This window comes from Streptopelia decaocto, assembly GCF_964273445.1.
Source record: "Streptopelia decaocto genome assembly, chromosome: 3".
Taxonomy (NCBI): domain Eukaryota; kingdom Metazoa; phylum Chordata; class Aves; order Columbiformes; family Columbidae; genus Streptopelia; species Streptopelia decaocto.
The window spans coordinates 120,571,300-120,595,111 of NC_138656.1; the positions used below are offsets into that span (position 1 = coordinate 120,571,300).

At 53.4% G+C, this 23,812-nt stretch overlaps 1 protein-coding gene across 1 annotated transcript in view; it reads right to left on the minus strand.

Annotated features, from left to right (window-relative positions):
* OTOF (otoferlin) overlaps positions 1-23,812 on the minus strand; it is a gene marked incomplete at both ends in the record, with an annotated part of 114,500 nt that overhangs the window by 89,859 nt on the left and 829 nt on the right. Inside the window, 2 exons of the mRNA XM_082048208.1 lie at positions 6,248-6,336; positions 17,939-17,997. Of these exons, the coding sequence (XP_081904334.1) occupies positions 6,248-6,336; positions 17,939-17,997 (148 nt within the window). The remainder of the gene's footprint in view (positions 1-6,247; positions 6,337-17,938; positions 17,998-23,812) is intronic.

Below are 23,812 nucleotides of genomic sequence, written 5' to 3' on the forward strand. Positions count from 1 at the left end.
CCCCCGCTTTCCCTCGAGGGAGGATCAGCTGGCGGGGGTGGGTTGTGGCCATTGCCGGTGTCTTGGCACTGATACTCTGGTGTGGACATTTCTCATCCAGCAGGAGAAATACCATGAGTCCAAACAAAAATCCCTGGATAATCCCTTTATATTTATGACTTGGAGTAGTCTATTCTGCAGGCTGACTCCTGCCATCGATGATCTGAAATGTACTCTTTCCTCCATCCATAGGCAGCTTACAGGGTTGAACTAAGGCTCTCCTGTTGTTGCCTCCTTTGGGCTCCTGGTTCTCTTTTGCTTCAGGGAACTTCATCCTCTTCAGCCCATCCTCAGCCACAGCCAGTTCTCAGATCCTTGTGCCCAAAGCCCATTGCCCTGGGCCAGGTCATGTTTGGGTGTTCCCGGCTCCCCCAGACCCCTCTCCAGCACTGGGGACTCATTTCCATCACCTAAACACGAGAACCTGCTGCTGCACAGATGTCACAGAATCACAGAATGTCAGGGGTTCAAGGGCCCTGGAAAGCTCATCCAGTGCAATCCCCCCATGGAGCAGGAACACCCAGCTGAGGTTCCACAGGAAGGTGTCCAGGCGGGTTGGAATGTCTGCACAGAAGGAGACTCCACAACCCCCCTGGGCAGCCTGGGCCAGGCTCTGCCACCCTCACCAGGAACAAGTTTCTTCTCATATTTAAGTGGAACATCCCGTGTTCCAGTTTGCACCCATTGCCCCTTGTCCTATCACTGGTTGTCAATGGGATGTCTGAGACAAACACAGGGCTGGAAAATACACCTTGGGATGTACAGGAGACATGGATCCTTCCAGAAGCTGGACACTCAAACGGGGGAGCTGGTCCCTGGAGAGAAGTGAAGGAACAGAACTGCCTCGAACAGAAGAATGTTTTGGCTGTTGCTTAGAACCAATTTTCTCCAGCTGCAGGTGCAAAATAGCAGCTGAAGGTCATGACTTTGATTGACAGCCCAGCTGATGAAAATGAAGAGATACAATGAAGAATTGGGGGGACCCCAGACTCTAATTTTGCAGTTGGCCTGAAGGGATGTCTGGGGGCTGAAGCTGGAGTGTGGGGGTAGAATTGTCCAAGTGTTGTTGCACTGAGGGTCCCTCTTCAGGAGGCACCAGCTCAAGCTGCTCTAGGCTGTACCTTGCACATAAATGATTCATTTCAAAGAATTTCTGGAACCCAGGCCTGGGTCCCTGCTGCAGGAAACCCAGGGAAAAGGAACTTCCCACCAAGAGCACTGTGCCGGGTCTCTTATTTGCCGAGGGCCAGGCTGGATGTGCGCTACCACGGACACGTTCCACCACTGCCTGTAAACGCCAGCGTGAGGAAATTGTTTCTAACCTGAAGGGCTGTTTAATTTAGCAGAGAGAGGTGGAACAGGTAATTAAACTCTGGGAAGCCTCTGCAGGGAGCTGCCGGAGGCTCCAGCGCTGACGCTGCTGGGAAGTGCGGCAGGTCCAGCTGTGTCCCACATCTGGGCGAGAGGATCTCAGAGCGGGGTCTGGCTGCTGGGGAGGATGAGCTCTGCATTCAGTGCTTAAAAGGGGCCCGTAAGAAAGATGGGGACAGACTTTTGAGCAGGGCCTGTTGTGACAGGACAAGGGGTGATGGTTTTAAACTAAAGGAGGGAGATTCAGGCCGGACATGATGCAGAAATTGTTTGTGCTGAGGGTGGTGAGAGCCTGGCCCAGGTTGGCCAGAGAGGTGGTGGCTGAACCATCCCTGGAGACATCCCAGGCCAGGCTGGACGGGGCTCTGAGCAGCCTGAGCTGGTGCAGATGTCCCTGCTCATGGCAGGGGGGGCTGGGGGAGATTTAACTGTCTCTTCCAACTCAAACCATTCTCTGATTAGATTATTCTATGATTTCAGGGCAAACGCACCCCAGCAAGAGGAGCAGCAGCTCCTGTTCCAGCCCGTAATGATGCAAACAACATACTGGATAAACGTTTCTGTTGGTAGTTTGTGGGTAATCATTGAAAATGAACCAGCAGCCTCTGGTCCACTGATCTCAATATTTAACGAAGCTGGAATAACAGAGAAACCCCAGCACATCCCCGGGTTCAGCCAGGTGAGCGGAGGGAGCCAGGCTGACCCGGCGGGAGCTTGGGGAAATAGGGGAGATTGTACAGGATTCAATGAAAGAGCAATTAAAACAGGTGTGTAATCAATGACATCCCAGGCAGGTTTATGAGGAGGTAAAGCCTGTCAAAAGAAACTCAGTTTGCTTCTTTGGAGTCAGTTTGTTTGGCGACTGCACGAAAGGAGCAGGTTCGTTGCAGTGTCTGGCTGAGCGCTGCCAGCTGTCAGCTCGGCACACTAACGAGTGCACGTTGATGGAGAAACTCTGAAAACAGGTCATCGGCTGGGAATCAGCTCTGAATGACACGGTGCAGCTTTTCTGTTAAGCCCATGGCTGCTACATGAGTGACTGAGATGTAAAAATAACTTACGATCAAGTTTTAAATTGATGTTAAAGCTGACAGAGCAGTCAAGGGGGGGGAATCGGCTACGCAGAGCGGGGCCCTTGGGATGCGCCTGGGCCAAACAGAAAGGGCGCTCACGGGCCAAAAACAACGCCAAAAAGCAGCATCCGCACCTCGGGTTGGGAGAACCTGGAGTAGATTCCAATGGACACAAGAGCTCCGGAGCATTTGGTGCACTGGCCACCCAGCCAGTGAATAAACAACCAGATAATTCATAACTGGAGGAAAGGAGGAGGATGGGGAGAAGGGAGATGTGTTTCACCCTCAGTGTGAAGAGAAGCTGCTAAATTAATGTGCACTGTGATTGAGTTACAAAAGATATCCCCATCATTAACTAATTGATGTGATCTGTGCTTTCTGACCACCTGCAAAACAAGGGGATATTTTTCAAGCTTTAGATCCTTCTGCATGACAAGAGGAGACAGAAGATTGAGTGAGACATGTTTAGGAGCAGAGTGCTTAGCTTATATTTAACTAATAATTAATAGACGTATTGTAAGTAAGAAACTAAACAATTATAACTAACATCATCAATTAGTTCTTAGTATAGATATATGCCAAAATGTTCAAATATTATAATGCATATGTAATAATGATGTGGATATAAGCAATGCAAGAGCATCCAGTCGTTGGAGCACTTATGGAGGATGATCCCCAGTGTTCCCAGCGCTGATAAAATGAAGAATGCCACTTAAGAGTAGAATTGACTCTGCCGTTGGGTTTATTTCTCTGTTTCAAGTGTGCAGACCTGGGGAGATGTAGGGCGGAAAGTTGAATATTAGGGGGATAAAGATCTGCAAAGGCAATTCGAGATGCTAAAAACCACTGTGCAATGAGAGGCACCAAGAACGGTCTTCTTGAAAACAAGACTGGGAGGTGCTGCGACTACAGATGTGCAAGAGCTTTGGAGGGCAGAGAACAGCTGGGCAGGGATGCTCTGGGGTTCATGTGCTGTGGACACCACGGTGGGGGAGCCCAAGTGGCCCAGCTCGGGCTCCTGAGCCCCTGCGACAAAACCTCAACATGTGGGGGTTTCTTTGTGCCAAGGGGGAAATAAATTGGTGGAAGAAGCCAATTCTCATGGGGAGCTGGAACTAGAGTCCTGCTCACTGCAGGTCATTGATTCACAGGTGGTTTGGGGTGAAGGGACCGTTAAAGCCCATCCAGCCCCCCCTGCCATGAGCAGGGACATCTGCACCAGCTCAGGCTGCTCAGACCCCGTCCAGCCTGGCCTGGGATGTCTCCAGGGATGGTTCAGCCACCACCTCTCTGGCCAACCTGGGCCAGGCTCTCACCACCCTCAGCACAAACTATTTCTGCATCATGTCCGGCCTGAATCTCCCTCCTTCAGTTTAAAACCATCACCCCTTGTCCTATCACAACAGGCGCTGCTCAAAAGTCTGTCCCCATCTTTCTTATTGACCCCTTTTATTATGTATATAAACACATATCTCTCTCTATATATATAAACTTTGATTTGCTGTTTTTTTTGCTTCCCAAGGCAAGTCTACAAGGCGAAATCACCTGAGCTGCCTTCAGCAATTCAGCACAATTGGCTGGATTTTGTGTTGGGTATTTGGAAATTTCTAAGAGACTCCGGTCACCTGGAAAGTGAGAAGAACTACCCCAGCGACCCCTCCTCAGCCTCGAACCGCAACCTGCTGCTCTGTCCTGGCCTTTCCAGTTCCCAGTGCAATGGGGGAACAGTGACGGTTCTTCATTTCCAGACACAGAGACACCACTTTCTGCACTTCATTGCGTCTTTCAAGTGGATTTTTTTTTCAGATTTTAAGACAGAGAGAGACGTGATTGTTTCTTTGCATGCAGAGCACGCCAAATTGCTGCCCAGGAGGTAAATTGGTACGTCGTGATGCACCGTTTCTAGAGCAAAAAGCTTCTGATTTGGCTGGCACGTTTGTGTTCCCTTCTGCTGGGTAATGCAGACCTGGAGCTCCGAGCCGTGGTGGATGGAGGGACGGTCTGTCCCTTCACGTCGTCTGTCTGACAGGTGCATTCAGCCTGTGCACGTGGCTGGCAGATCCGGGGCAGCACAACGTGAAGGGGAGTGTGGAAGGAGCGTCCAGCCAAGGAGAACCACTGCTGCATGGATACAGCGTGAGGATGGAAGGATTTTCAGATTGCATATGAGGAAAAATTAGGAAGAATTACTTCCCCAAAGGGCTGTGGGGCATTGGAACAGGCTGCCCAGGGCAGTGCTGGAGTCACCATCCCTGGAGGGTTGGACAGATGGACAGGAGGTTCTCAGGACATGGGGCAGGGACAGTGGTGGGGGAAATGGTTCAACTCAATGATCTTGAGGGGCTTTTCCAACCAAAATGATTATGTGGTTCTAAGAGCAGATTCCAAGGGTGGGATCTGGCACTGGCAGGGGATGGTGCTGCATCTCCAGGTCTCCATCTGTCCATCTGGGGCTCCCATTGCCCATCTGCTGCCCACAGCCCCCGGGGGCCCCTTCTCACACAGACCCTGGGACACTTCAGGGATGCAGAAACTATCCAGATCTCCTACTCCAGGGGCACATCACTCATGAACTTATTGGCCACCACAACCACACCATCTCAACGCAGGTGCCCATAGGAGGTGTCTGAACACAACCCAAGTGGCTCGTACGACGTACGGACCCTGCGGCAGAGCTGAGATGTCCCCACGAGCCCCGGACCTCTCCTGCCTGTATCTGCCACCCCTTCCCACCCAACACACCCACCCAGGCCGGGGCCCTCGGGGGGCTCCTGGCCTTTCTCCTCCCAAACAACAACCAAATCAAGCAGCTTTTTTCACCTCTCCTCTACTCAAGCTCCTACTTCAAAGCAAGAAAAAGGTCAGGATTGCTTTTTCCTCAGTTTGTTTGGGTTTTTTGTTTGTGGTTTGGGTTTTGTTGGTTGTTTTATTTTCTCCAACATGTGTATTTAGCATGCCTGTCCTGCGTGCCCTCTGTCTCCTCATTTTTGGGGTTCTGAAGCAAGTTTTTCCACCAATATGTGCCTGGGAGATGCTCAGGAGACCCTGCTGAGCTCCAGAGTCTGGATTTCAGGCAAAAACATCAGTGCGAAGTCCAACCTCAAGCAATAGCCCTTTCTTGGCTCTTTTTCTCCTTTCCCCTCTTTGGTGTCAGTGTAAATGTTCTGTAGGACAAGTCACATATGTCACTCAAGTCTTTCGTGAAATGCTCCCATGTTTTTGCAAGGACAGCATGGAGTAATGACAGAAGGGACAGACACATTTTCCTTCTTTCACGTTCATTATTAATGTGGGGGCAGAAGTTAGACTGTAATAAGCCTCTAAATATGTTCATAACAACGTACATAATTCCTGGCAACCACCACAGTATCTATGTGAGAAAAAACTACAAGAATAAGAAATAACCACTTGCAGAACTTGCAGAAGCTGTGGGCTACATTTAGGGATCAAATTCCACCTTGATAATTAGCCAAAATATTTCAGTTTCTCTTAGTTGCGCGCAAATGGTATGGAACCAAGGAAAAGCATGGTGTGGACATGGTGCTGAGCACCATCCCGCTGCCTGTGCTCACCAGCCTCGCTCGCTGAGCTGTCCCATTGCACCCCAGCTTCTCCGCCCTTCCCAGGAGACACCACCAACCTCCTCCTCACCCCCCACTCTCCAAACCCAACCGGGACGTGGATCCTGCGCAAGCAGGAGCTCCCGCTTCCCATGGGACAGGACCTGGGGGTCGGTGGGAGGGAAGGACAGACCACGGGCTCACCTGTTGGTGAAGACTTTGCTGTAGTTGAAGACCTGGATCTCCAGGATCTCATTGCCGTCGATGTTGCTCGCCACCGGCCAGCGGAAAGTCTGCGGAGGAAGGATGGGAGGAAGAGGTCAGGCTTGGGTTGGGGAGCTGCTGCAGAATTGGTGAGGATGGAGCTGAGATCACCATAGAAAAAAGGCTAATTATGCCTCTTCCCCAGGAAAATGGTGGGCAGGACCGTTTTACAGGGGTCTCACTAAGATTCTGACTCAGTGTCAAATATTTTCTAGATAGTTAGATAGTATACATCATAAAATAGTTTGGGTTGAAGGGACCTTCCCAGCTCCCCCAGCCCCCCTGCCATGAGCAGGGACATCTGCACCAGCTCAGGCTGCTCAGAGCCCCGTCCAGCCTGGCCTGGGATGTCTCCAGGGATGGTTCAGCCACCACCTCTCTGGCCAACCTGGGCCAGGCTCTCACCACCCTCAGCACAAACAATTTCTGCAGCATGTTCGGCCTGAATCTCCCTCCCTTAGTTTAAAACCATCACCCCTTGATTTGTCACTACAGGCCCTGCTCAAAACTCTGTCCCATCTTTCTTCTCAACCCCTTCTAAGTCCAGAAAGGCCGCACTAAGGTCTCCCTGGAGCTTCTCTTCTCCAGCTGAACACCCCAACTCTCTCACCTGTCCCCAGCAGAGCTGTTCCAGCCTCGGGTCATTCCTGGGGCTCCTCTGGCCCCTCTCCAGCAGCTCCGTGTGTGTCCTGTGCTGAGGACCCAGAGCTGGATGCAGAACTCCACCACTAAACCCTATCGCAACAGGCCCTGCTCAAAAGTTTGTCCCCATCTTTCTTCTCAGCCCCTTTTAGTATATATATAAACACATTATATATATAAAAACCTCCGTTTGTGTTTCTTTTTCTTCCCAAGGTAAGGAATCAGTCCACCAGGCTAAACCACCTGAGCTGCCTCCAGTTTTCCAAGCCGCGGGTCACCGCTTGTGCCCCCGAAGCCAAGCGCAGCCCTGGCCGAGCTGCGCCGGGCGCACCGTGGGCCGGGTGCCCCAGCCGGGGAGCGGGGCTGAGCCCACATCTGCCCGGAGAGGCAGAACCGCGTCCAAGGTCTGGAAAGGAAAGCGCTTATCAAGCAACTTCACAGGAAGAAATTAGTGACTCTTCAGAAAGATGCCAACACTCATTTTTAAGCTATTTTTTCCCGCTTTGAAGTTTTCTGCAGTGAGTCAAGGAAGCAAATGACTAAAATCCCGAAATATAGAAGAAAACTAGAAATGGCTCCGTGGTAGTGGCAGCATTTTGCTTATGGTCCAGCCTCACTCCCCGTTCTGCAGCTGCATTTATTTGGTTACATCCCCACCATGGAGAGCCCGCGGTGTAAGCAATTTCTTCCTCATGTCCAGCCTGAATCTCCCTCCTTTAGTTTAAAACCATCACCCCTTGATCTGTCACAACAGGCCCTGCTCAAAAGTCTGTCCCCATCTTTCTTATAATCCCCCTTTCATCCCTGTTCAAGCACTGAAAGGATCCTCCTGGTCCCTCCTGATCCCTGGTGTCTCTGCACCTCCCCACCCAGCACAGCTCCAGCTTTGACCCCTCTGGCCACAGCCTCGGCCAGCACCAAACCAACCCAAACCCCTCCGCTACCCCCATAGAAACCTAAACCACGCTCCAGGTCCAGGCTCTTTTCTGCTCACACACATCCAACATGGACTGGGAGTTCCAACAAGTCTGGCAGCACCTCCTGGAACCCCAGCAGAGCTCATTCCTGGACACAGCCAGGGCTTGGTTTGGTTTGTTTCTTTCTCCCTTCCTCAGAAATACCATTCTCCGTTTGTGCACACACCAAATTTGGGGGAGAAACTGGAATGAGCAGTCAGAAAGGCATTGGGGTGAGTCCCTGTTGCCCACCCTGGGGCTGCAGGCGGAGGGCAGAGGCCACCTCTTGCTCTCCGGGTACACACCGAGCACAGGGACGTCCTGCCCTACGATTCAATCCTCTCCAAAGGGCAGATCCCAGCGCTCAGGTGTGGCCAGCAAGATAAGGTATAGAAACGACGATGTGTAGCACCCCCACCTTGGTTAAAGCTTTGTCAGGAAGCAACATAACAGACAAACACCTGGAGGTGTTTAAAAGATGTATAGATGAGGATCTTAGGGACATGGTTTAGTGTTGGATTTAGGTTATGGTTGGACTTGATGATTTTAAGGGTCTCTGCCAACCAAAATGATTCTGTGATTCTGTAAAGTCATTTGGAAAGTGTGCTGGCCTAGAAAGGCTCCCAGGACCCCCCTGAACAGCCTTGCTGACAGATTTCTGCACCGAGGAGCTCGCCTGGGGATGTTCCCACCGCAGCCCATCTGCCACAGCAAACCCCGCGGGCCGAGACGGGATGAAGGGCGGAGGAGCACGGTCCCATCTGCTGAGCTCTGTGCCGAGCCCTCATCCCCGAGCATCCCCACACACGTGTTCATACACCCCCAGAGCCACAGGGACCCTCCTGTCCAGAGCCACTAATGCAATTTGCTTAAAGCACTTGGAGTTTTGCCTAAAATCCTGGGGAATGAAACACAGGGAGACATTTTCACCTTTGTGGTGTAGTCCTGGTTTCTCAGGGCTGGGCTTATAGAATCACAGGATGGTTTGGGATGAAGAGACCTTCCCAGCTCCCCCAGTTCCCCCTGCCATGAGCAGGGACATCTGCACCAGCTCAGGCTGCTCAGAGCCCCGTCCAGCCTGGCCTGGGATGTCTCCAGGGATGGTTCAGCCACCACCTCTCTGGCCAACCTGGGCCAGGCTCTCACCACCCTCAGCACAAACAATTTCTGCATCATGTCCGGCCTGAATCTCCCTCCTTTAGTTTAAACCATCACCCCTTGTCCTGTCACAACAGGCGCTGCTCAAAAGTCTGTCCCCATCTTTCTTATCAACTTCAGAAAGGGGCTCAGATCTGAACTCTGCTGCAGGTCCCCTGATTTAGCTGAGCTGTTCAGGACAGAATCCAGAGCAGATGATCTCAGTTTGGCTCTTAAGAATCAGGGCTGGGATTCCTCCACTTGCAGGTTTCCTGCCTACCCCACACCCCTCGGCTGGGCTCTCCAGCACTGGAGAAACTCCGGCACGTCCTGGATCCAAACCGAGCCATGGCTCACGTTTGGAGGGGGTCACACTCTGCCCTTGTGGCACCCAGCTGTGAGTTTTACTAACTTATTTTTCCCTCTTTTCATTTTACAAACGTGCTGTCCCATGCACTAGTGAATCCCCAGGCATCGCTCCTCTGAATGCCACATGATTCTGAGTATTTTGGAGAGATGGGTGGTGGATCCGGAGCACCCAGAGCACCTTGGGCACCCTGCGTGTGCAGGTCTGACAGTGGCGGGGCCAGCCCGGCTGCAAAAGGACAACACATGTTGCTGTGTTTATCTCGCCAAGTTGCAGCCACCTCAGCCTCGGCAGAAAATAAACAGCTCAAGGGAACCAGGTGATACCAGGTGATAAGGGGGGTGGTCAGTAGGTCAGAGAGGTTCTCCTGCCCCTCTGCTCTGCCCTGGGGAGACCACACCTGGAATATTGTGTCCGGTTGTGGCCCCTCAGTTCCAGCAGGACAGGGAACTGCTGGAGAGAGTCCAGCGCAGCCACCAAGATGCTGGAGGGAGTGGAGCATCTCCCGTGGGAGGAAAGGCTGAGGGAGCTGGGGCTCTGGAGCTGGACAAGAGGAGACTGAGGGGGGACTCATTCCTGGGGATCAAGATGGAAAGGGGGAGTGTCAGGAGGATGGAGCCAGGCTCTTCTGGTGACAACCAGGGACAGGACAAGGGGCAATGGGTGCAAACTGGAACACAGGAGGTTCCACTGGAAGAGGAGAAGCAACTTGTTGGGGTGAGGGTGGCAGAGCCTGGCCCAGGCTGCCCAGGGGGTTGTGGAGTCTCCTTCTGTGCAGACATTCCAACCCCCTGGACACCTTCCTGTGGAACCTCAGCTGGGTGTTCCTGCTCCATGGGGGGATTGCACTGGATGAGCTTTCCAGGGCCCTTCAACCCCGACATTCTGTGATTCTGTGATACCATTTCTCTCTGAATATAGATCTTTTTATCAGTAGTCTTATTTTTTAAGCCCAGAAGGATTATCACAGTTGCTCAGCCTGACCTCTTAAACAACCCAGTCCATGGATTTTCGCATTTCGCTCAAAGGCTCCTAAATTAAACACAGATGTGTGTTGTAGCTCAGTCAGAATATATTTTTAACAGGGCAAAAGGAAAAAAAGACCTTCCGGAATTCAAGCAACAACATTTAACGACACTCTCAGAGAAGTGTCTTCCACGGCTGATTGCCCTGAGCAATAAACATTTGCACTGTATTTCTGCTTTGCATTTATGGTCTTCAGCTCCCTGCCCTCTGCCTTGGCTTCTCCCACCAAGCTCAGGCGCTCTCTGAATTGTTTTATTTGCTTTTTTAGAGGTTGCTCCTTGCTGCCGGTGGAGATGCACCAAGGGAACTGCCCTTTGCAACATGGAGGGCAAAGCAACGTCCCAGCCTGGGCTGGGAACCTCCTGAATGGTGATCAGAGACCCCAATGAAATCTCCGCCAGGGCATCTTCTCTCTGCAGGTTCCCGCCCGGCACTGAAGCCACAGGTACCCGGGAGCTGCTTTGCGTTGGCAACTCTGTGCAGGCAGGTTCTCCTTCCCTCGGCGCCCTCGCAGGGACCGGCCCTGCATGTAAAAAGGGGTTTGCAGCTGAAGTTTGCTTGGTTAATTTATAACTGGCCCTGAGGGACTACTGGTTGTTACCAATGCAGAGTGCTGGGCTGAAAGGCAATACCGTGTGGTACGGAATCATGGAATCAAGAGATTTGGTTGGAAAAGACCTTTGAGAACATGGAATCCAACTGTTAAACCCTGTCCCTGCCCCATGTCCTGAGAACCTCATGTCCGTCTGTCCAACCCCCAAGGGCTGGTGACTCCAGCTCTGCCCTGGGCAGCCTGTTCCAATGCCCCACAGCCCTTTGGGGAAGAAATAGTTTCTAAATCCAACCTCAACCTCCCCTGGCGCAACTTGAGGCCGTTTCCTCTGCTCCTGGCGCTTGTTCCTGGGGAGCAGAGCCCGACCCCCCCTGGCTCCAAGCTCCTTTCAGGCAGTTCAGAGATCAGAAGGTCTCCCCTCAGCTCCTGTTCTCCAGCTGAATCCCCCAGGTCCCTCAGCCGCTCCATCACACTTGTGCTCCAGCGTGGAGCTGGGAAGCCAACACAAATGTGCCACGGAGTAATTCAGTGTCTGCAGGGACTCCCACACTGCTTTCCACCCAACCACTAAAACCAGCAGCATCGGGGGCAGGGATGCACCCCTGGCCCTAAAGTGCTCCCAGATGTGACACACACAGAGGTGACCCTTTCATCCTTGCAGGCTCGCTTTGGAGAATCCCACCTTGAGGCTGCACTTCACCATCTTCCTCCATGACCATGACCATGGCAGAGGGCTCCTGCAGCAGGAGGTGGCTGCTAAAATGTGGCTTGTGTCCACAGAAAAACTTGCGATGGCCACTCAGCTTCAGCACGAGCACCCCAGTTGGATTGCAGGGTGAAAGCCACAGACTTTGCATTGATCCGATGCAATGACGCAGTCTGATGGCCCAGGGTGTTGAAGAAGCCGAGGGAGTGAGGCTGGAAGGTCTCTGAGAGGACATCTGAGAGCACGATTCTGTGATCCATCTGTCCCTCCTCCCCTGGCAGCAGCTCCACTCAACCTTTCAGCCCATTTTTACAGAGAGATCAACATCCAAGCACTTTGCAAACCTTCCCTGCAATGTCACAGCGGGTGCCAGCTGAGAAGCAAGGCAAATAATGATAAACCCTGACTACACATCTACCCAAGGGATGCTGGGTGGGGACAGTGGTTTATCCCCAATGTGCCACCTGTGAGGTTTTCCATCTCCTTCCAAGTCAGCTGGTCGCTCATGCAGCACTGTGGTGGACAAGGACCCTCACGTTTTCCCACCCTCCCGGCTCTCCACAGCTGATCCCATGGGATTCATGATCTTACATCCATCGGGAATTCCTCCAGCTGTGCACAATCCCCGTCCTACATCACTATTAAAGTGACAGTATGAGCCACAAGCCTATCTTATTCACAGAATCCCAGAGTGCCTGGAAAGCTCATCCAGTGCAATCCCCCATGGAGCAGGAACACCCAGATGAGGTTACACAGGAAGGTGTCCAGGCGGGTTGGAATGTCTGCACAGAAGGAGACTCCACAACCCCCTGGGCAGCCTGGGCCAGGCTCTGCCACCCTCACCCCCAACAAGTTGCTTCTCAAATTTAAGTGGAACCTCTTCTGTTCCAATTTGAACCCATTTCTCCTTGTCCTACTGTTGGTTGTCACCAAGAAGAGTCTGGCTTCATCCTCCTGACACTCCCCCTTTATATATTTGTTCCTTCTCTACGATCTGCCTAGAAACTTGGGTACAGACTTTTCAGTAGGACCCATAGCAACAGATCAAGGCGTGATGGTGTTAAACTAAAGGAGGGAGATTCAGGCCGGACATGATGCAGAAATTGTTTGTGCTGAGGGTGGTGAGAGCCTGGCCCAGGTTCCCAGAGAGGTGGTGGCTGAACCATCCCTGGAGACATCCCAGGCCAGGCTGGACGGGGCTCTGAGCAGCCTGAGCTGGTGCAGATGTCCCTGCTCATGGCAGGGGGGACTGGGGGAGATTTAACGGTCCCTTCAACCCAAAGCACCCTGTGGTTCTGTAACTCTATGAAATCGTTCTTCTCATTTTTGTAGAGAAAGGTATGGGCAACATGGTCATGAGAGAAAAGACAAGCATGAAACACCAAACAAAGAGGTGAAAACAGGCAACCAGATGACATTTAAGGCTGAAGGGAACAACAGAAACGTAAGAACAAAATCCTCAGCTACCATCCACTGGTGTGAAGGGGGTTTGTGTTACGGTGGAAGGGCTGGAGGAGCCCCTGCCACCCCCTCCTACCCCAGGACACACCAGGAGAAAACCAGCCCTGGGGGACAACTCTGCTCCCATCACCCTCCTCATCCTCTGGCTGATTGTCTGTTTATTCTCCTTAGTGCTTTTATTCTTAAAAACCATTTAAAAGCCCGGTGCAGAGCTAAGCAAGTGATAGCTGCTGGGTGAATTTTATCTGTTTTTACTAACAGAGGGGAAAAAAGAAAATATAGAGGCAGAGAAAAGGCTCAGCAGAACGCAAAAGGCAGATGATCCCAGTGAGACTGCTTTGTGGGACCTGGGAAAGGGCATCTTTGCAAGCTATGTCACCCCTTTTTAAGCCATGTCATCCCTCTTTCATAGAATCATAGAATAGTTTGGGATGGAAAGGATGATTAAAACTTGTCTGGTTCAACCCCTGCCATAGCAGGGACATCTGCACCAGCTCAGGCTGCTCAGAGCCCCGTCCAGCCTGGCCTGGGATGTCTCCAGGGATGGTTCAGCCACCACCTCTCTGGCCAACCTGGGCCAATGTCCGTGTCACCCCTTTTTAAGCCATGTCACCCCATTTTAAGCCACGTTACCGCTTTTCCTGCAGCGCCTGGCAGCCTTGGCTGGATGCTCATCCTGCCTCTCATCTCCAAGCCTGAGGGATCAGGGGCATTTCCAGATGTTTGGGTCAAGGCTGCAGCTCTGGGTCTCCGCTCTCTTGACAGCAGCACTTCAGCCTGTCCTGGTCCCTTTGGGAGGGACTAAATGCAGGCAAGGAAGACCACACAGGAGGCACCCACAGCTCTTTGTGCCCAGCACCATCACAGGAGAGCCGCAGAACAAGCCCCCCCAAGAAGAAACCCTTCGGGGTGCAGGCAGGACACAATCCAGCCGTTGCTGGCTAAATAAAACCCAGCCGCAGAGCCGCACCGACCCTCCGGAATAGCCAGCAGCTCTTCCCCAGGCGCAGGAGAAGCACAGCTTTTGCATAATTCATTAAGCAATGAATAAAAATAATTGCAAATGAAATAGAGTGCAACCAAACAAATGGAAATCACTGGGGCAGCCCAAATTCAGGTCCGCGTGCATGTCAAGCTGTGGTGGGGAAGGCTGATGCCCTCGTTAGCGCTGTCAAAAAAACCCACCGTTTGGCTTTCTGTGAAGCTAACATGAATTTTCTGCTTGTCCCCAGCGCTGAGATGAGGCAGGGAGCATCCTCAGCACCCTCAGCACCCTCAGCACCCTCAGCACCCCCAGCACCCCCACCACCCCCAGCACCCCCAGCACCCTCAGCACCCTCAGCCCGTTTCATCTCCTCTCATAGAGATGAGAGATCAGCCTCAAAAACCTTCCCCACATGGGGGATGAGACCACTATTTTACCCCATTTTGAGGGGAAAGTAGGAGGAAATGGGGTCATTTCTGAAGCGTCTGCTCCGTAAATGATCGGTGCAAGCAGCCACCTGAGCAGCAGGAGGGTGCCCAGGTAACCAGACAGTAACATGAAATAAACCCCCACCTCTCCCAGCTGGTGATAAACTCATCACAAAATGCAAGGAGAGCGAGGAAGCTGGAGGGGGAATAAAGCTGCCTCAGGTGGACTCGGTGGAGGGCAGACAGAGCCTCCTGCTCCTCTCCAACCAGCCCGAACTCAGTGTCCCCAGGGAGACCTTCATCTGGAAGACACTTGAATGTTGTGCCTGACATTACAGAGCACACACACCCATCGGAGCTCCCCCGGGACAGCCCCATGCTGGGGAACAGCTTGGGAAGAGTTCGACGATGCAATAGGACAATTTGATTCAATAAAACTCATCGGCAGGGCTCGTCATCAATGGCAGGATGACTTGCCTTGTGCGTGTGCTCAAAGGGAAACGTCTGCTTTCCCAGACAGACTCATCAGCTGGTGACTCCAGGCAGCACCACACACGTTCTCCTGTCCTGACCATTGCATCAGGGAGCCCTTCAGCAGCGTGAGACAACGAGATTGGGTAAGGGAAGAGCAAAAGGACAGCACCTTTGCCACCTCTTGCTGTGGCTCGTCCCCTGCCCAGCGAGTCCACAGCAGAGCTGGAAAGCTGAACCCAAAATTATCGGTTTGCCTACATGTTTTCTGCATTGTTCATTACCCCCAGAACACCTCAGTCTATCATGTTTTGGACCAGTTGGGACAGTATCACATCACAGATGCCACAGCAGGAGCCGTGTCTGTCATGTCCAGGTAACCAAACGCCTCGTGCAGCGGCTGCGCACACCCAGGCTCAGCTCTTAGATGCTCTGAAGACCTTGCATGACCCAGAAGATAAAAACCTGGCTGATGAGGCATCGCTCATGGTACAAACACTTTCCTACCGGCACAGGAAAGACTTAGGAATGTGCTTAACTTACAACCCGCTGGGATTACTCGTTTTGGGCAGGTCCCAAGCCCCGGAGCAGCCGGCGTCGCACACTCTCGTGTCATCCCTGCCAGGGCTCCGTGCCAAAGGAACCTCCGATTCATGCTGGGGTTTCCTCTGGCTGGAACCAAGTGGTTGATGAGAAAAATTGGGGTATTTGCAGTGTGGGGGAGCAGGGAGCTGGGCCCATCACCCAGCAGCACCCATCGCCCAACACGAGGAGATGAGCAGAGCCCAAAGCTTGGCCCAGGCATGCCAGGTTCCTCCAAATCACCTTGCCTCACTCCGCTGCAATTCGCTGTGTAGATCCTACCAGGCTGATTTTAAACCAGGTTTATATGAGGCTTTCACAGCAGGAACTGTAATAAATGTGATCTAAACAGAGAGATGGGGACAGCCGGCGGCTCAGCCCCACAGATGCAGTAAGAGGCACTAGAAGGAGCTATGATGCTCACCAATATACACCTGTGGCTCAAGGCTCTCCTCTACCTGCTGGCTTTGAAGCTCTATAGTCCTTGTCCTGACATGCACTAGTGCCCCTCCTCTCCTGCACGCTGCCTGGGACTGCAGGGGGCTCAGAGCTCGGCTGGGACGCTCAGAGCTCGGCTGGAGTGCTCAGAGCTCCATTGAGATGCTTAGAGCTCAGTTGCTATGCTCGGAGCTCAGTTGGGATGCCCAGAGCTCACATGGGATGCCCAGAGCTCACCTGGGATGCCCAGAGCTCACCTGGGATGCTCAGAGTTCAGTTGGGATGCTCAGAGGTCAGCTGGGATGCTCAGAGCTTGGTTGGGATGCCCAGAGCTCAGCTGGGATGCCTAAAGCTTGGTTGAGATGCTCAGAGCTCACCTGGGATGCCCAGAGTTCGGTTGGGATGCCCAGAGTTCGGTTGGGATGCCCAGAGTTCGGTTGGGATGCTCAGAGCTCAGCTGGGATGCCCAGAGTTCGGTTGGGATGCCCAGAGCTCAGTTGGGATGCCCAGAGCTCAGCTGGGATGCCCAGAGCTCAGCTGGGATGCTCCAAGATCTCCGTGCAGCACCAAGCACCCAGAGCAACTGGCACCTGATACCCACCAAGCCTGAGGCAGCGAGCGGAGCCCCCAGCCCCCCAGCCCCGGCAGGAAGGGATCTCACCCTTGAAATCACAGAGTTTCGAGATGCAGGCAGCTCCAGCAGCGCACACCTCCGCCATTGGCATTCAAATCAGATATCAGACTAACAAATTGCTGCGGGCAGCTCTATAGAGACCTGCATCCCGCTAACAGCAGCAGCTTCCCCGGCTGCCTCCTGCCTGGAGCCACATCTCGAACAACCTGCTCGGTGTCCCCGCCGACCCAGCAGCCCTGGGGTACCGGTGGCAGATCCCTCCCTGCCCACACCAGGGGTTCCCCTGCCCCTTACACTTATTTAGGGGAGCCTGAGATTAAGCTTTTCCTCTAAAACTTGGAGCAAGAACAAACCCACGTGAGGGACACAGAGGAGTTGGGTGAGCAGGAACACCACACAATTTATCACCCCACAAACACATCCCATCCCACAACCTTATTTTCTAAAGGTAGAAAAAGCTTTAGAAAGCAATAAACAATTCAAAGATCTTAATATTCCTCCTAGTTTCTTTTATTCTCCAGCCCCTGGGAATGGTTTATCTTTTAGGAGGAACAGAAAGCAACCAGAGGAAACATCCGTTCCCTTCTGAATGCATATTTCCATTTCTAATGTGACTTCTTAGCAGCACCTCTGTTCCCTGCTTGTGTGGGTGACCTTATTTCAATCATCTCAGCATATTTTCTTGGTAACTGCTTAAGAAAAGGCTGGATTTTAAAACCACACAGAGCCTGGGTTTTGTTTCCTTCTCTCTCCCTTTCCAAGCCCAAAGCTGAGTGCTAAATGCCAATATACCATCTGATCGGCACCCAAAGCAGATCAATCGCCTTGGTACCCGGCATGAGCCAAGGATGCAGAAGGATGGAGCAGCATCACCTGAAGCACCAGGGATGTGAAACACAGAGCTTTTTCCCCAAGAGCCCAGTGGGGTTTCCCCAGGGGAGATGAGCAATTTCTCCTGAAATTTCAGTGCAAACAACATGGATTTTTAATTTTTTTGTAATCAATTACCCCACGGGGAAATGCTGTTGGGCTGCTCCCGTGGCACAGCACACCCCGTGTCCTCAGCCCCAGCCAGACCGTGGCCAAGAGACCCATTTGGTACCTGCCAGGAGAAACCCTGGAGCAGACGGTGAAGATGCCGACACACTTAAATTGGGGAAGGGGGATATTCATCCCAACAGGGAGTTGCAGCAAAACAAACCCGATGTGGGGGACAGACCAGGAGGAAAACACGTCATCTCTTACCTCGTCGAACCTGGCTTCGTCCTCGCAGTTCTCAAGCACTCGGGTGTAGAAGGAGAGACCTGGAGAGGGGAGAGGAGAAACGGGTTGGTTGGAGCAAGGGGCAGCTGGGGAGGGGGACACAGGGGGCTGCACAGCCCCGGTGGCTGTGACACCTGGGGTTGGGGTCTGCAAGGGGTGGCTGGGTGTGCAAAGGAGGTGCAGGGGGGACACAGCCCAGGCGAGACGGTGAACCCAGCTTCAGCTCTGCTAAACTCCACATTAACCTGCCTGAAGAGCTAATTAAGAGCCTTTTTCCAAATGCATTTAATTGGAGTATTCAAGTCTTGTTCCATCATTTCACGTCCAACGATGGACAACGGAGCTGGTGAGGGGCTGGAGCACAAGTGTGATGGAGCGGCTGAGGGACCTGGGGGGTTCAGCTGGAGAACAGGAGCTGAGGGGAGACCTTCTGATCTCTGAACTGCCTGAAAGGAGCTTGGAGCCAGGGGGGTCGGGCTCTGCTCCCCAGGAACAAGCGTCAGGAGCAGAGGAAACGGCCTCAAGTTGCCCAGGGGAGGTTGAGGTTGGATGTGGGAACAATTTCTTCCCCAAAGGGCTGTGGGGCATTGGAACAGGCTGCCCAGGGCAGTGCTGGACTCACCATCCCTGGAGGGCTGGACAGACGGACATGAGGTTCTCAGGACATGGGGCAGTGCCGGGGCTGTGGAACGGTTGGACTCGATGGTCTTAAAGGTCTTTTCCAACCAAAACAATTCTGTGATTCTCTTGCAAAGCAGGTGAAACAGAGCAAGAGGATGGAATCACAGCTGTTTCCTTTACATTGGCTGTAGAGAGGATCGTCCGGTTTCAGATTATTGGACTGCAGGTCTCCACACCCCAGGAGCATATGTGAACCCCAGGGATGAGATTTAGGACCAGCTACCCCAAGAAAACCACCCCAGAAAGCAGAGGATCACAAAGTCATTTTGGTTGGAAAAGCCCCTCAAGCTCATAGAGTCCAACCATTCCCCAGCCCTGTCCCTGCCCCATGTCCTGAGAACCTCATGTCTGTCTGTCCAGCCCTCCAGGGCTGGTGACTCCAGCACTGCCCTGGGCAGCCTGTTCCAATGCCCCACAGCCCTTTGGGGAAGAAATTGTTCCCAGTTGGAGGAGGATGAGGAGCCCAGGATGCTCAGCTGGGAGCAGGATGGGGTAACAGGAGGAGCTGCTGTGCAGGGGAAGCCCAGGGAGAGCAGCCAAGCACGTGAGCTAGTTATTGAAATAATCAGGTTTTCCGAGGAGCCCCAGGTTGCTCTCGGCAGGGTAACCTTCCCACCCACACCCGCCGAATCAATATTTCTAGTTAATATCCACTTCATAACGCTGAAGGAAGAAACCTTATAAAAATGCTAATATTTAATCACTGAATCACAGTGAGACTTGCCCTTCCAGAAAGGAAAACTGTCTCCTGGGTAATTAAAAACCTCTCTGTGTGTGACGCTCCCAGCATCGCACAGACAAGCTGTGGTGGGGAACGGGGATGCCAGGGGCACCCCTTACTGCTGCGGGGTCAGCTTTTACTTGATTTTACCAAAGACTGCGATATCTCAATGACACAGCTCTTGCAAGTGAATGCCACATCCCTTTCTAATTTAACTATTACACCAGGAGAGCCAGAAAGTCATTTTGTCGGACTTTCTGCTGGCTGCAGCATCCGACCTGGGTAAAGGAAGCCCAGAAGGTGAGCTCTGTGTCCCAAACCACCCTTCTGGTTCCCTGCCATGAATCACTTCACCAACAGACACACAGATTTCTTGGGGATATGTGTAAGTAACTGTATTCATCTCACGCCAGGTGACTCCAGATGAGGGTGGGGGAGACCCCCGAACCTCACTGGCTGCCTCCCAGTGCAACTGCTGGTTCCCTCCTTGCTTTAAATAGGGTAGATGGGAGCTGGCCCAGGCTGGCCAGAGAGGTGGTGGCTGAAGCATCCCTGGAGACATCCCAGGCCAGGCTGGACGGGGCTCTGAGCACCCTGAGCTGGTGCAGATGTCCCTGCTCATGGCCGGGGGGACTGGGGGAGATTTAATGGTCCCTTCCCATCCAATCCATTCCATGATTCGATGATTCCAGGACCCCCCAGCCCCTGAGGTGACGGGACAGACCCCATGTGCCAGAGGCAAAACCAGCATCTCAGTTTGGCTGTGGCTCAAGGGACACGGCAGAGCATCCTCACGTAGATATGGAACCAAACTAACAAGGAGATGTGCACAGGTCAGGGGTGAATCAGCTCTAACCAAACACATGTAGGAAGCAATATCTGGAGAAGACACTCCAAGGAGGACAATCTGCCACCCAAAATATTTCTAAGAGTATGACTTAAGACAAGCCAACCTGGTGGGCCCCCCTGCTCCCTTCTCTCCCAGCCCAGCGAGGATCACAGCAATGTTTCATTCCAGCGGTATCATTATCCCCCAGTGCCTAGAGATGCTCCAGGAGGCATCTGTGAATGATCTCCCTCATTTACACACACTAATCCAGAGAGGGAGCCTCGCCAACAAGCTCTTTCTAACTCCATCTGTGATCAATTAGCTGACAAGCTCTCTAATTGCACCGGGGCACAAGTCCCCTCCTTCCCAAACACAGTTCAGCTGGGCTAAGGGTGGAAAGTCTGCTATGGGCAAGTGATGCTGTGGGAGCTCAGACCCTGCTGGGGGACAGGAGGGGGCACCCCCGGAATGGGCAGCCTGACCAAAATTCACCCCTTTTCTGCTCTTCCCCTGCAGCCAGCCTGAAGAGCAAGAGCTTGCAGAAAATCCCAAATGCACCCATAGCTGAGTTTCACCTGCAAAGAGCTGGAGAGTTGCAATGGCAACAAATGTGGGGCTTTGGAGCCCATTTGAGCCAGGCTGGAGCAGGCACAGAGTGGTGCTGGGGACTGAGGGGCACCTGATGAGTCGCTGAAGTTTGAAACCAGCCCCAAAGCTCCTGTGGACAACTGGGAGGCTCATACAGGCAAAAGATCTTGTTGCTGAACCCCCACCCCCAACCCGTCAGGGTAGGAGCATCCCCTGGGACTTTGGTGAGTCAAATCCAGCGCCGCGGTGGGAAACGCGTCGCTGATGCTCGGGGGTGGGAGTGGATTTTTGGCCACCCTGCTGGGTGGAACCCACCTCTCCCCTCCGCTTCTAGACCAGGAGCCGGATAACCTGGCTGCTCCCATGGGACACAAACCCAGAGCTCCTCCCCGTGCCTCAGTTTCTCCTGTTTGCAAAGCACAAATAGCGTGGCTACGGCTCACGGGGGCTGCTGGGAGTGCGGATCCCTGGGAGAAGGGGAGCGGCGTTATTCCGTAGCCATCCCACACGCCTGTCAGTCTCAGCCCTTTCTCAGGAACGCTTTTATCACCGCTGTGATTTATTTGTCTCCACCTGAGCTGAAGCCGCGTTTCAGAGCGCTGCCCACCTGCAGGAACGCACGCGGCAGCCTGTCACACCGCAGTCGAGCTCTTTCTTTAATTCCTTTGGGTGCAACAATAGATGTTTTTGGCTGAACGAGCAAACACCCACTTGGGGAGCTCTGCCCGAACCCCCAGGCTGTGCTGCCAGCGGGAGAGGAGAGGGAGGAAGAGGCTGGATGGTTTGAGTAGTGAAGAGCACCCTCCCTGCAACGCTCGAACTCCTGGAGAACCTGAGAACTGAGGAGTATCAGCACAACACTCAACCCGAGTCGCTGTGAGGAGCATCGAGGGAGTGGAGGTCACCCCCTCCATGCTAACGGCATCTAAAGCTCCCTCTAGAGTCACTGGAGAAAAACTCTTCCCCCTGGAGACCTTGGCACCAAAACCCAATGACCCGCACTGGGATGTTCCCCTGGCTCTGGCACTGGGGATCCAGGACAATGTGCCTGGCTCCATCCCACCCCATCACATCCCATCCCACCCCAGGGGCAGTTCGGTTGAGCCTTGCTTGAGGGAGGCCCTGGCCAGCCTGGATGGGGATCAGGGCTGCGATGGCACAGCATCATTTTAATTAAACAGCAAAAATACAGGCAGAGACTTAATGAGTGGGTCAGAGAGGATGAGGCAGCCAGCGGGACAAATAACGCAGGTTCGCCACAGCATTGAACTTGCTGCGGCACGACTCTGCTGCCCATGATTCCCGAATTCTCAAGGGGCAAGGGGACAGCAAAGCGTTGCCTGAGCCACAGAGACACTGAACGCCGGAGGAGCTGAGCTCTGCCCCATCGTTGGGGCAGCATCCCATCCCATGGGACACTTCACGGCCACCCCCAGCGTGGACCCAGTGGGGACCAGACCCTGTCCCCAGCTCCGGGGTGTCCTTACACACCTGTTAGTGCAACAGCACCATGACCTGACCCCCACACATCAAGAAAAGCCTGAGACCATGTGAGAGCTCCTACTTTATTGTTACTACAGCTATTGAACTCCACGGTGGGTCACCTTTCCATGAAGATTGTGCTCCTCCCAGAGTGATAATTCTGGTCCCCTCATTCAGAACAAGGTCCTGTCCCCCACGCCAGGTCCTGCCCTGGATTGATGTCTCATGTTGGTGGGGACCCCAGGCTCAGTGTGTCCCATGGCCCAACGCGATGTCCAAGGCTCTGTCCCTGGACGTCCCCATGTGCAGGGCAGACATGGAGCTGCCTCCGCTTGTTCCTCTTTTGGGACAAGGAATTTGGGTAACATGGAGACAGGCTTTGGAGCTAAACGTTAACATAAGGCGTTAAACTGCAGGCCCCTGTACAGACAAGGCTTGTGGTGGCTTTGGGGACACACACAGAGTGGTGTGAATGGGACACAAGACCAAACCCCTCTCCACCCGCCATTGCACCTGAGGGATGGGTCAGTTCTAACTCACCCACCTGCTGCCTTCGCCAACCCAACCAACGTGAGATCACCCTCTAATCCACCTCCACCACCCTTTTAGCGACAGGATTTTTCCAGCCAGGACCTCAGGACCCAGCCTTGCTGGGTCTGGTCAGCAGGGCCTCTCTAGGACTGAGCCTGAAGAGGGTGGTGGCACCGGGTGCCCTGGTCACCAGCTCCACAGCTGCCCAGGACGAGCAGGGGAGAGACATCCCTGCCTGTGATACAGCAGCGAGACTAAACAGCAGCGAGACTAAACACTCACAGCGTGAGATTAAACCTCCTCCTTGCACAGAAATGGACTGCAGCAAACCACCAGGAAACAAATATCCAAACCCTCTCCTTAGACATGAGACCAAATTTCTTCCTTGGGAAAGAAAAGTCTGTGAGGAGCTCAGCTCTTCGCAGCTCAGCTCCAGGGATGGAAACGCAGCTGTGAAGTTTAGTATCGTCCTCCCTGCGACAGCAACGACAACCCCGCTCACACCTGGGAGGACGATGGGAACGGGACCAAGGGGGGAATGGAGAAACACCCTGGTGCCCCACGGGGGCTCTGAGAAGGGGACAGGCAGGAGCACAGCGGGCGCAGTGCTGACCCCAGAGCATCCCAAAGTGGGTGTCATCCCCATCAGCTGCACCGTGGGGTCCCACAGTGGCTCTTGAGCAAAGATCTCGAGGCAGGGACGGATCCTGCCCATCCAACAAGCACTGTGTGCCGCGCTCGGGGCCAGGAACGCTCAAGACTGGAGATGTGGGTCCTCACCAGGAAAACCCGTGGTGGCTTTTGGGCCTTCTGCAGATCCCCTGTCCCCACTGCCGGAGGAAGGGGGGGTTGCTTGGGGGTGGCTTTGGGACGGGACCACTCCAGGCTTCACTGTCAGCCAGGGAAACGACCTGCTCCTGCACAGGCTGTTTAACTGCCCCTGCGCTGATGCCGAGACACAGGGACGGGGAAATAAGGAGGTAATGTCACCTTTTTAATGACACTCTGGTCATTAGGGCAGCAC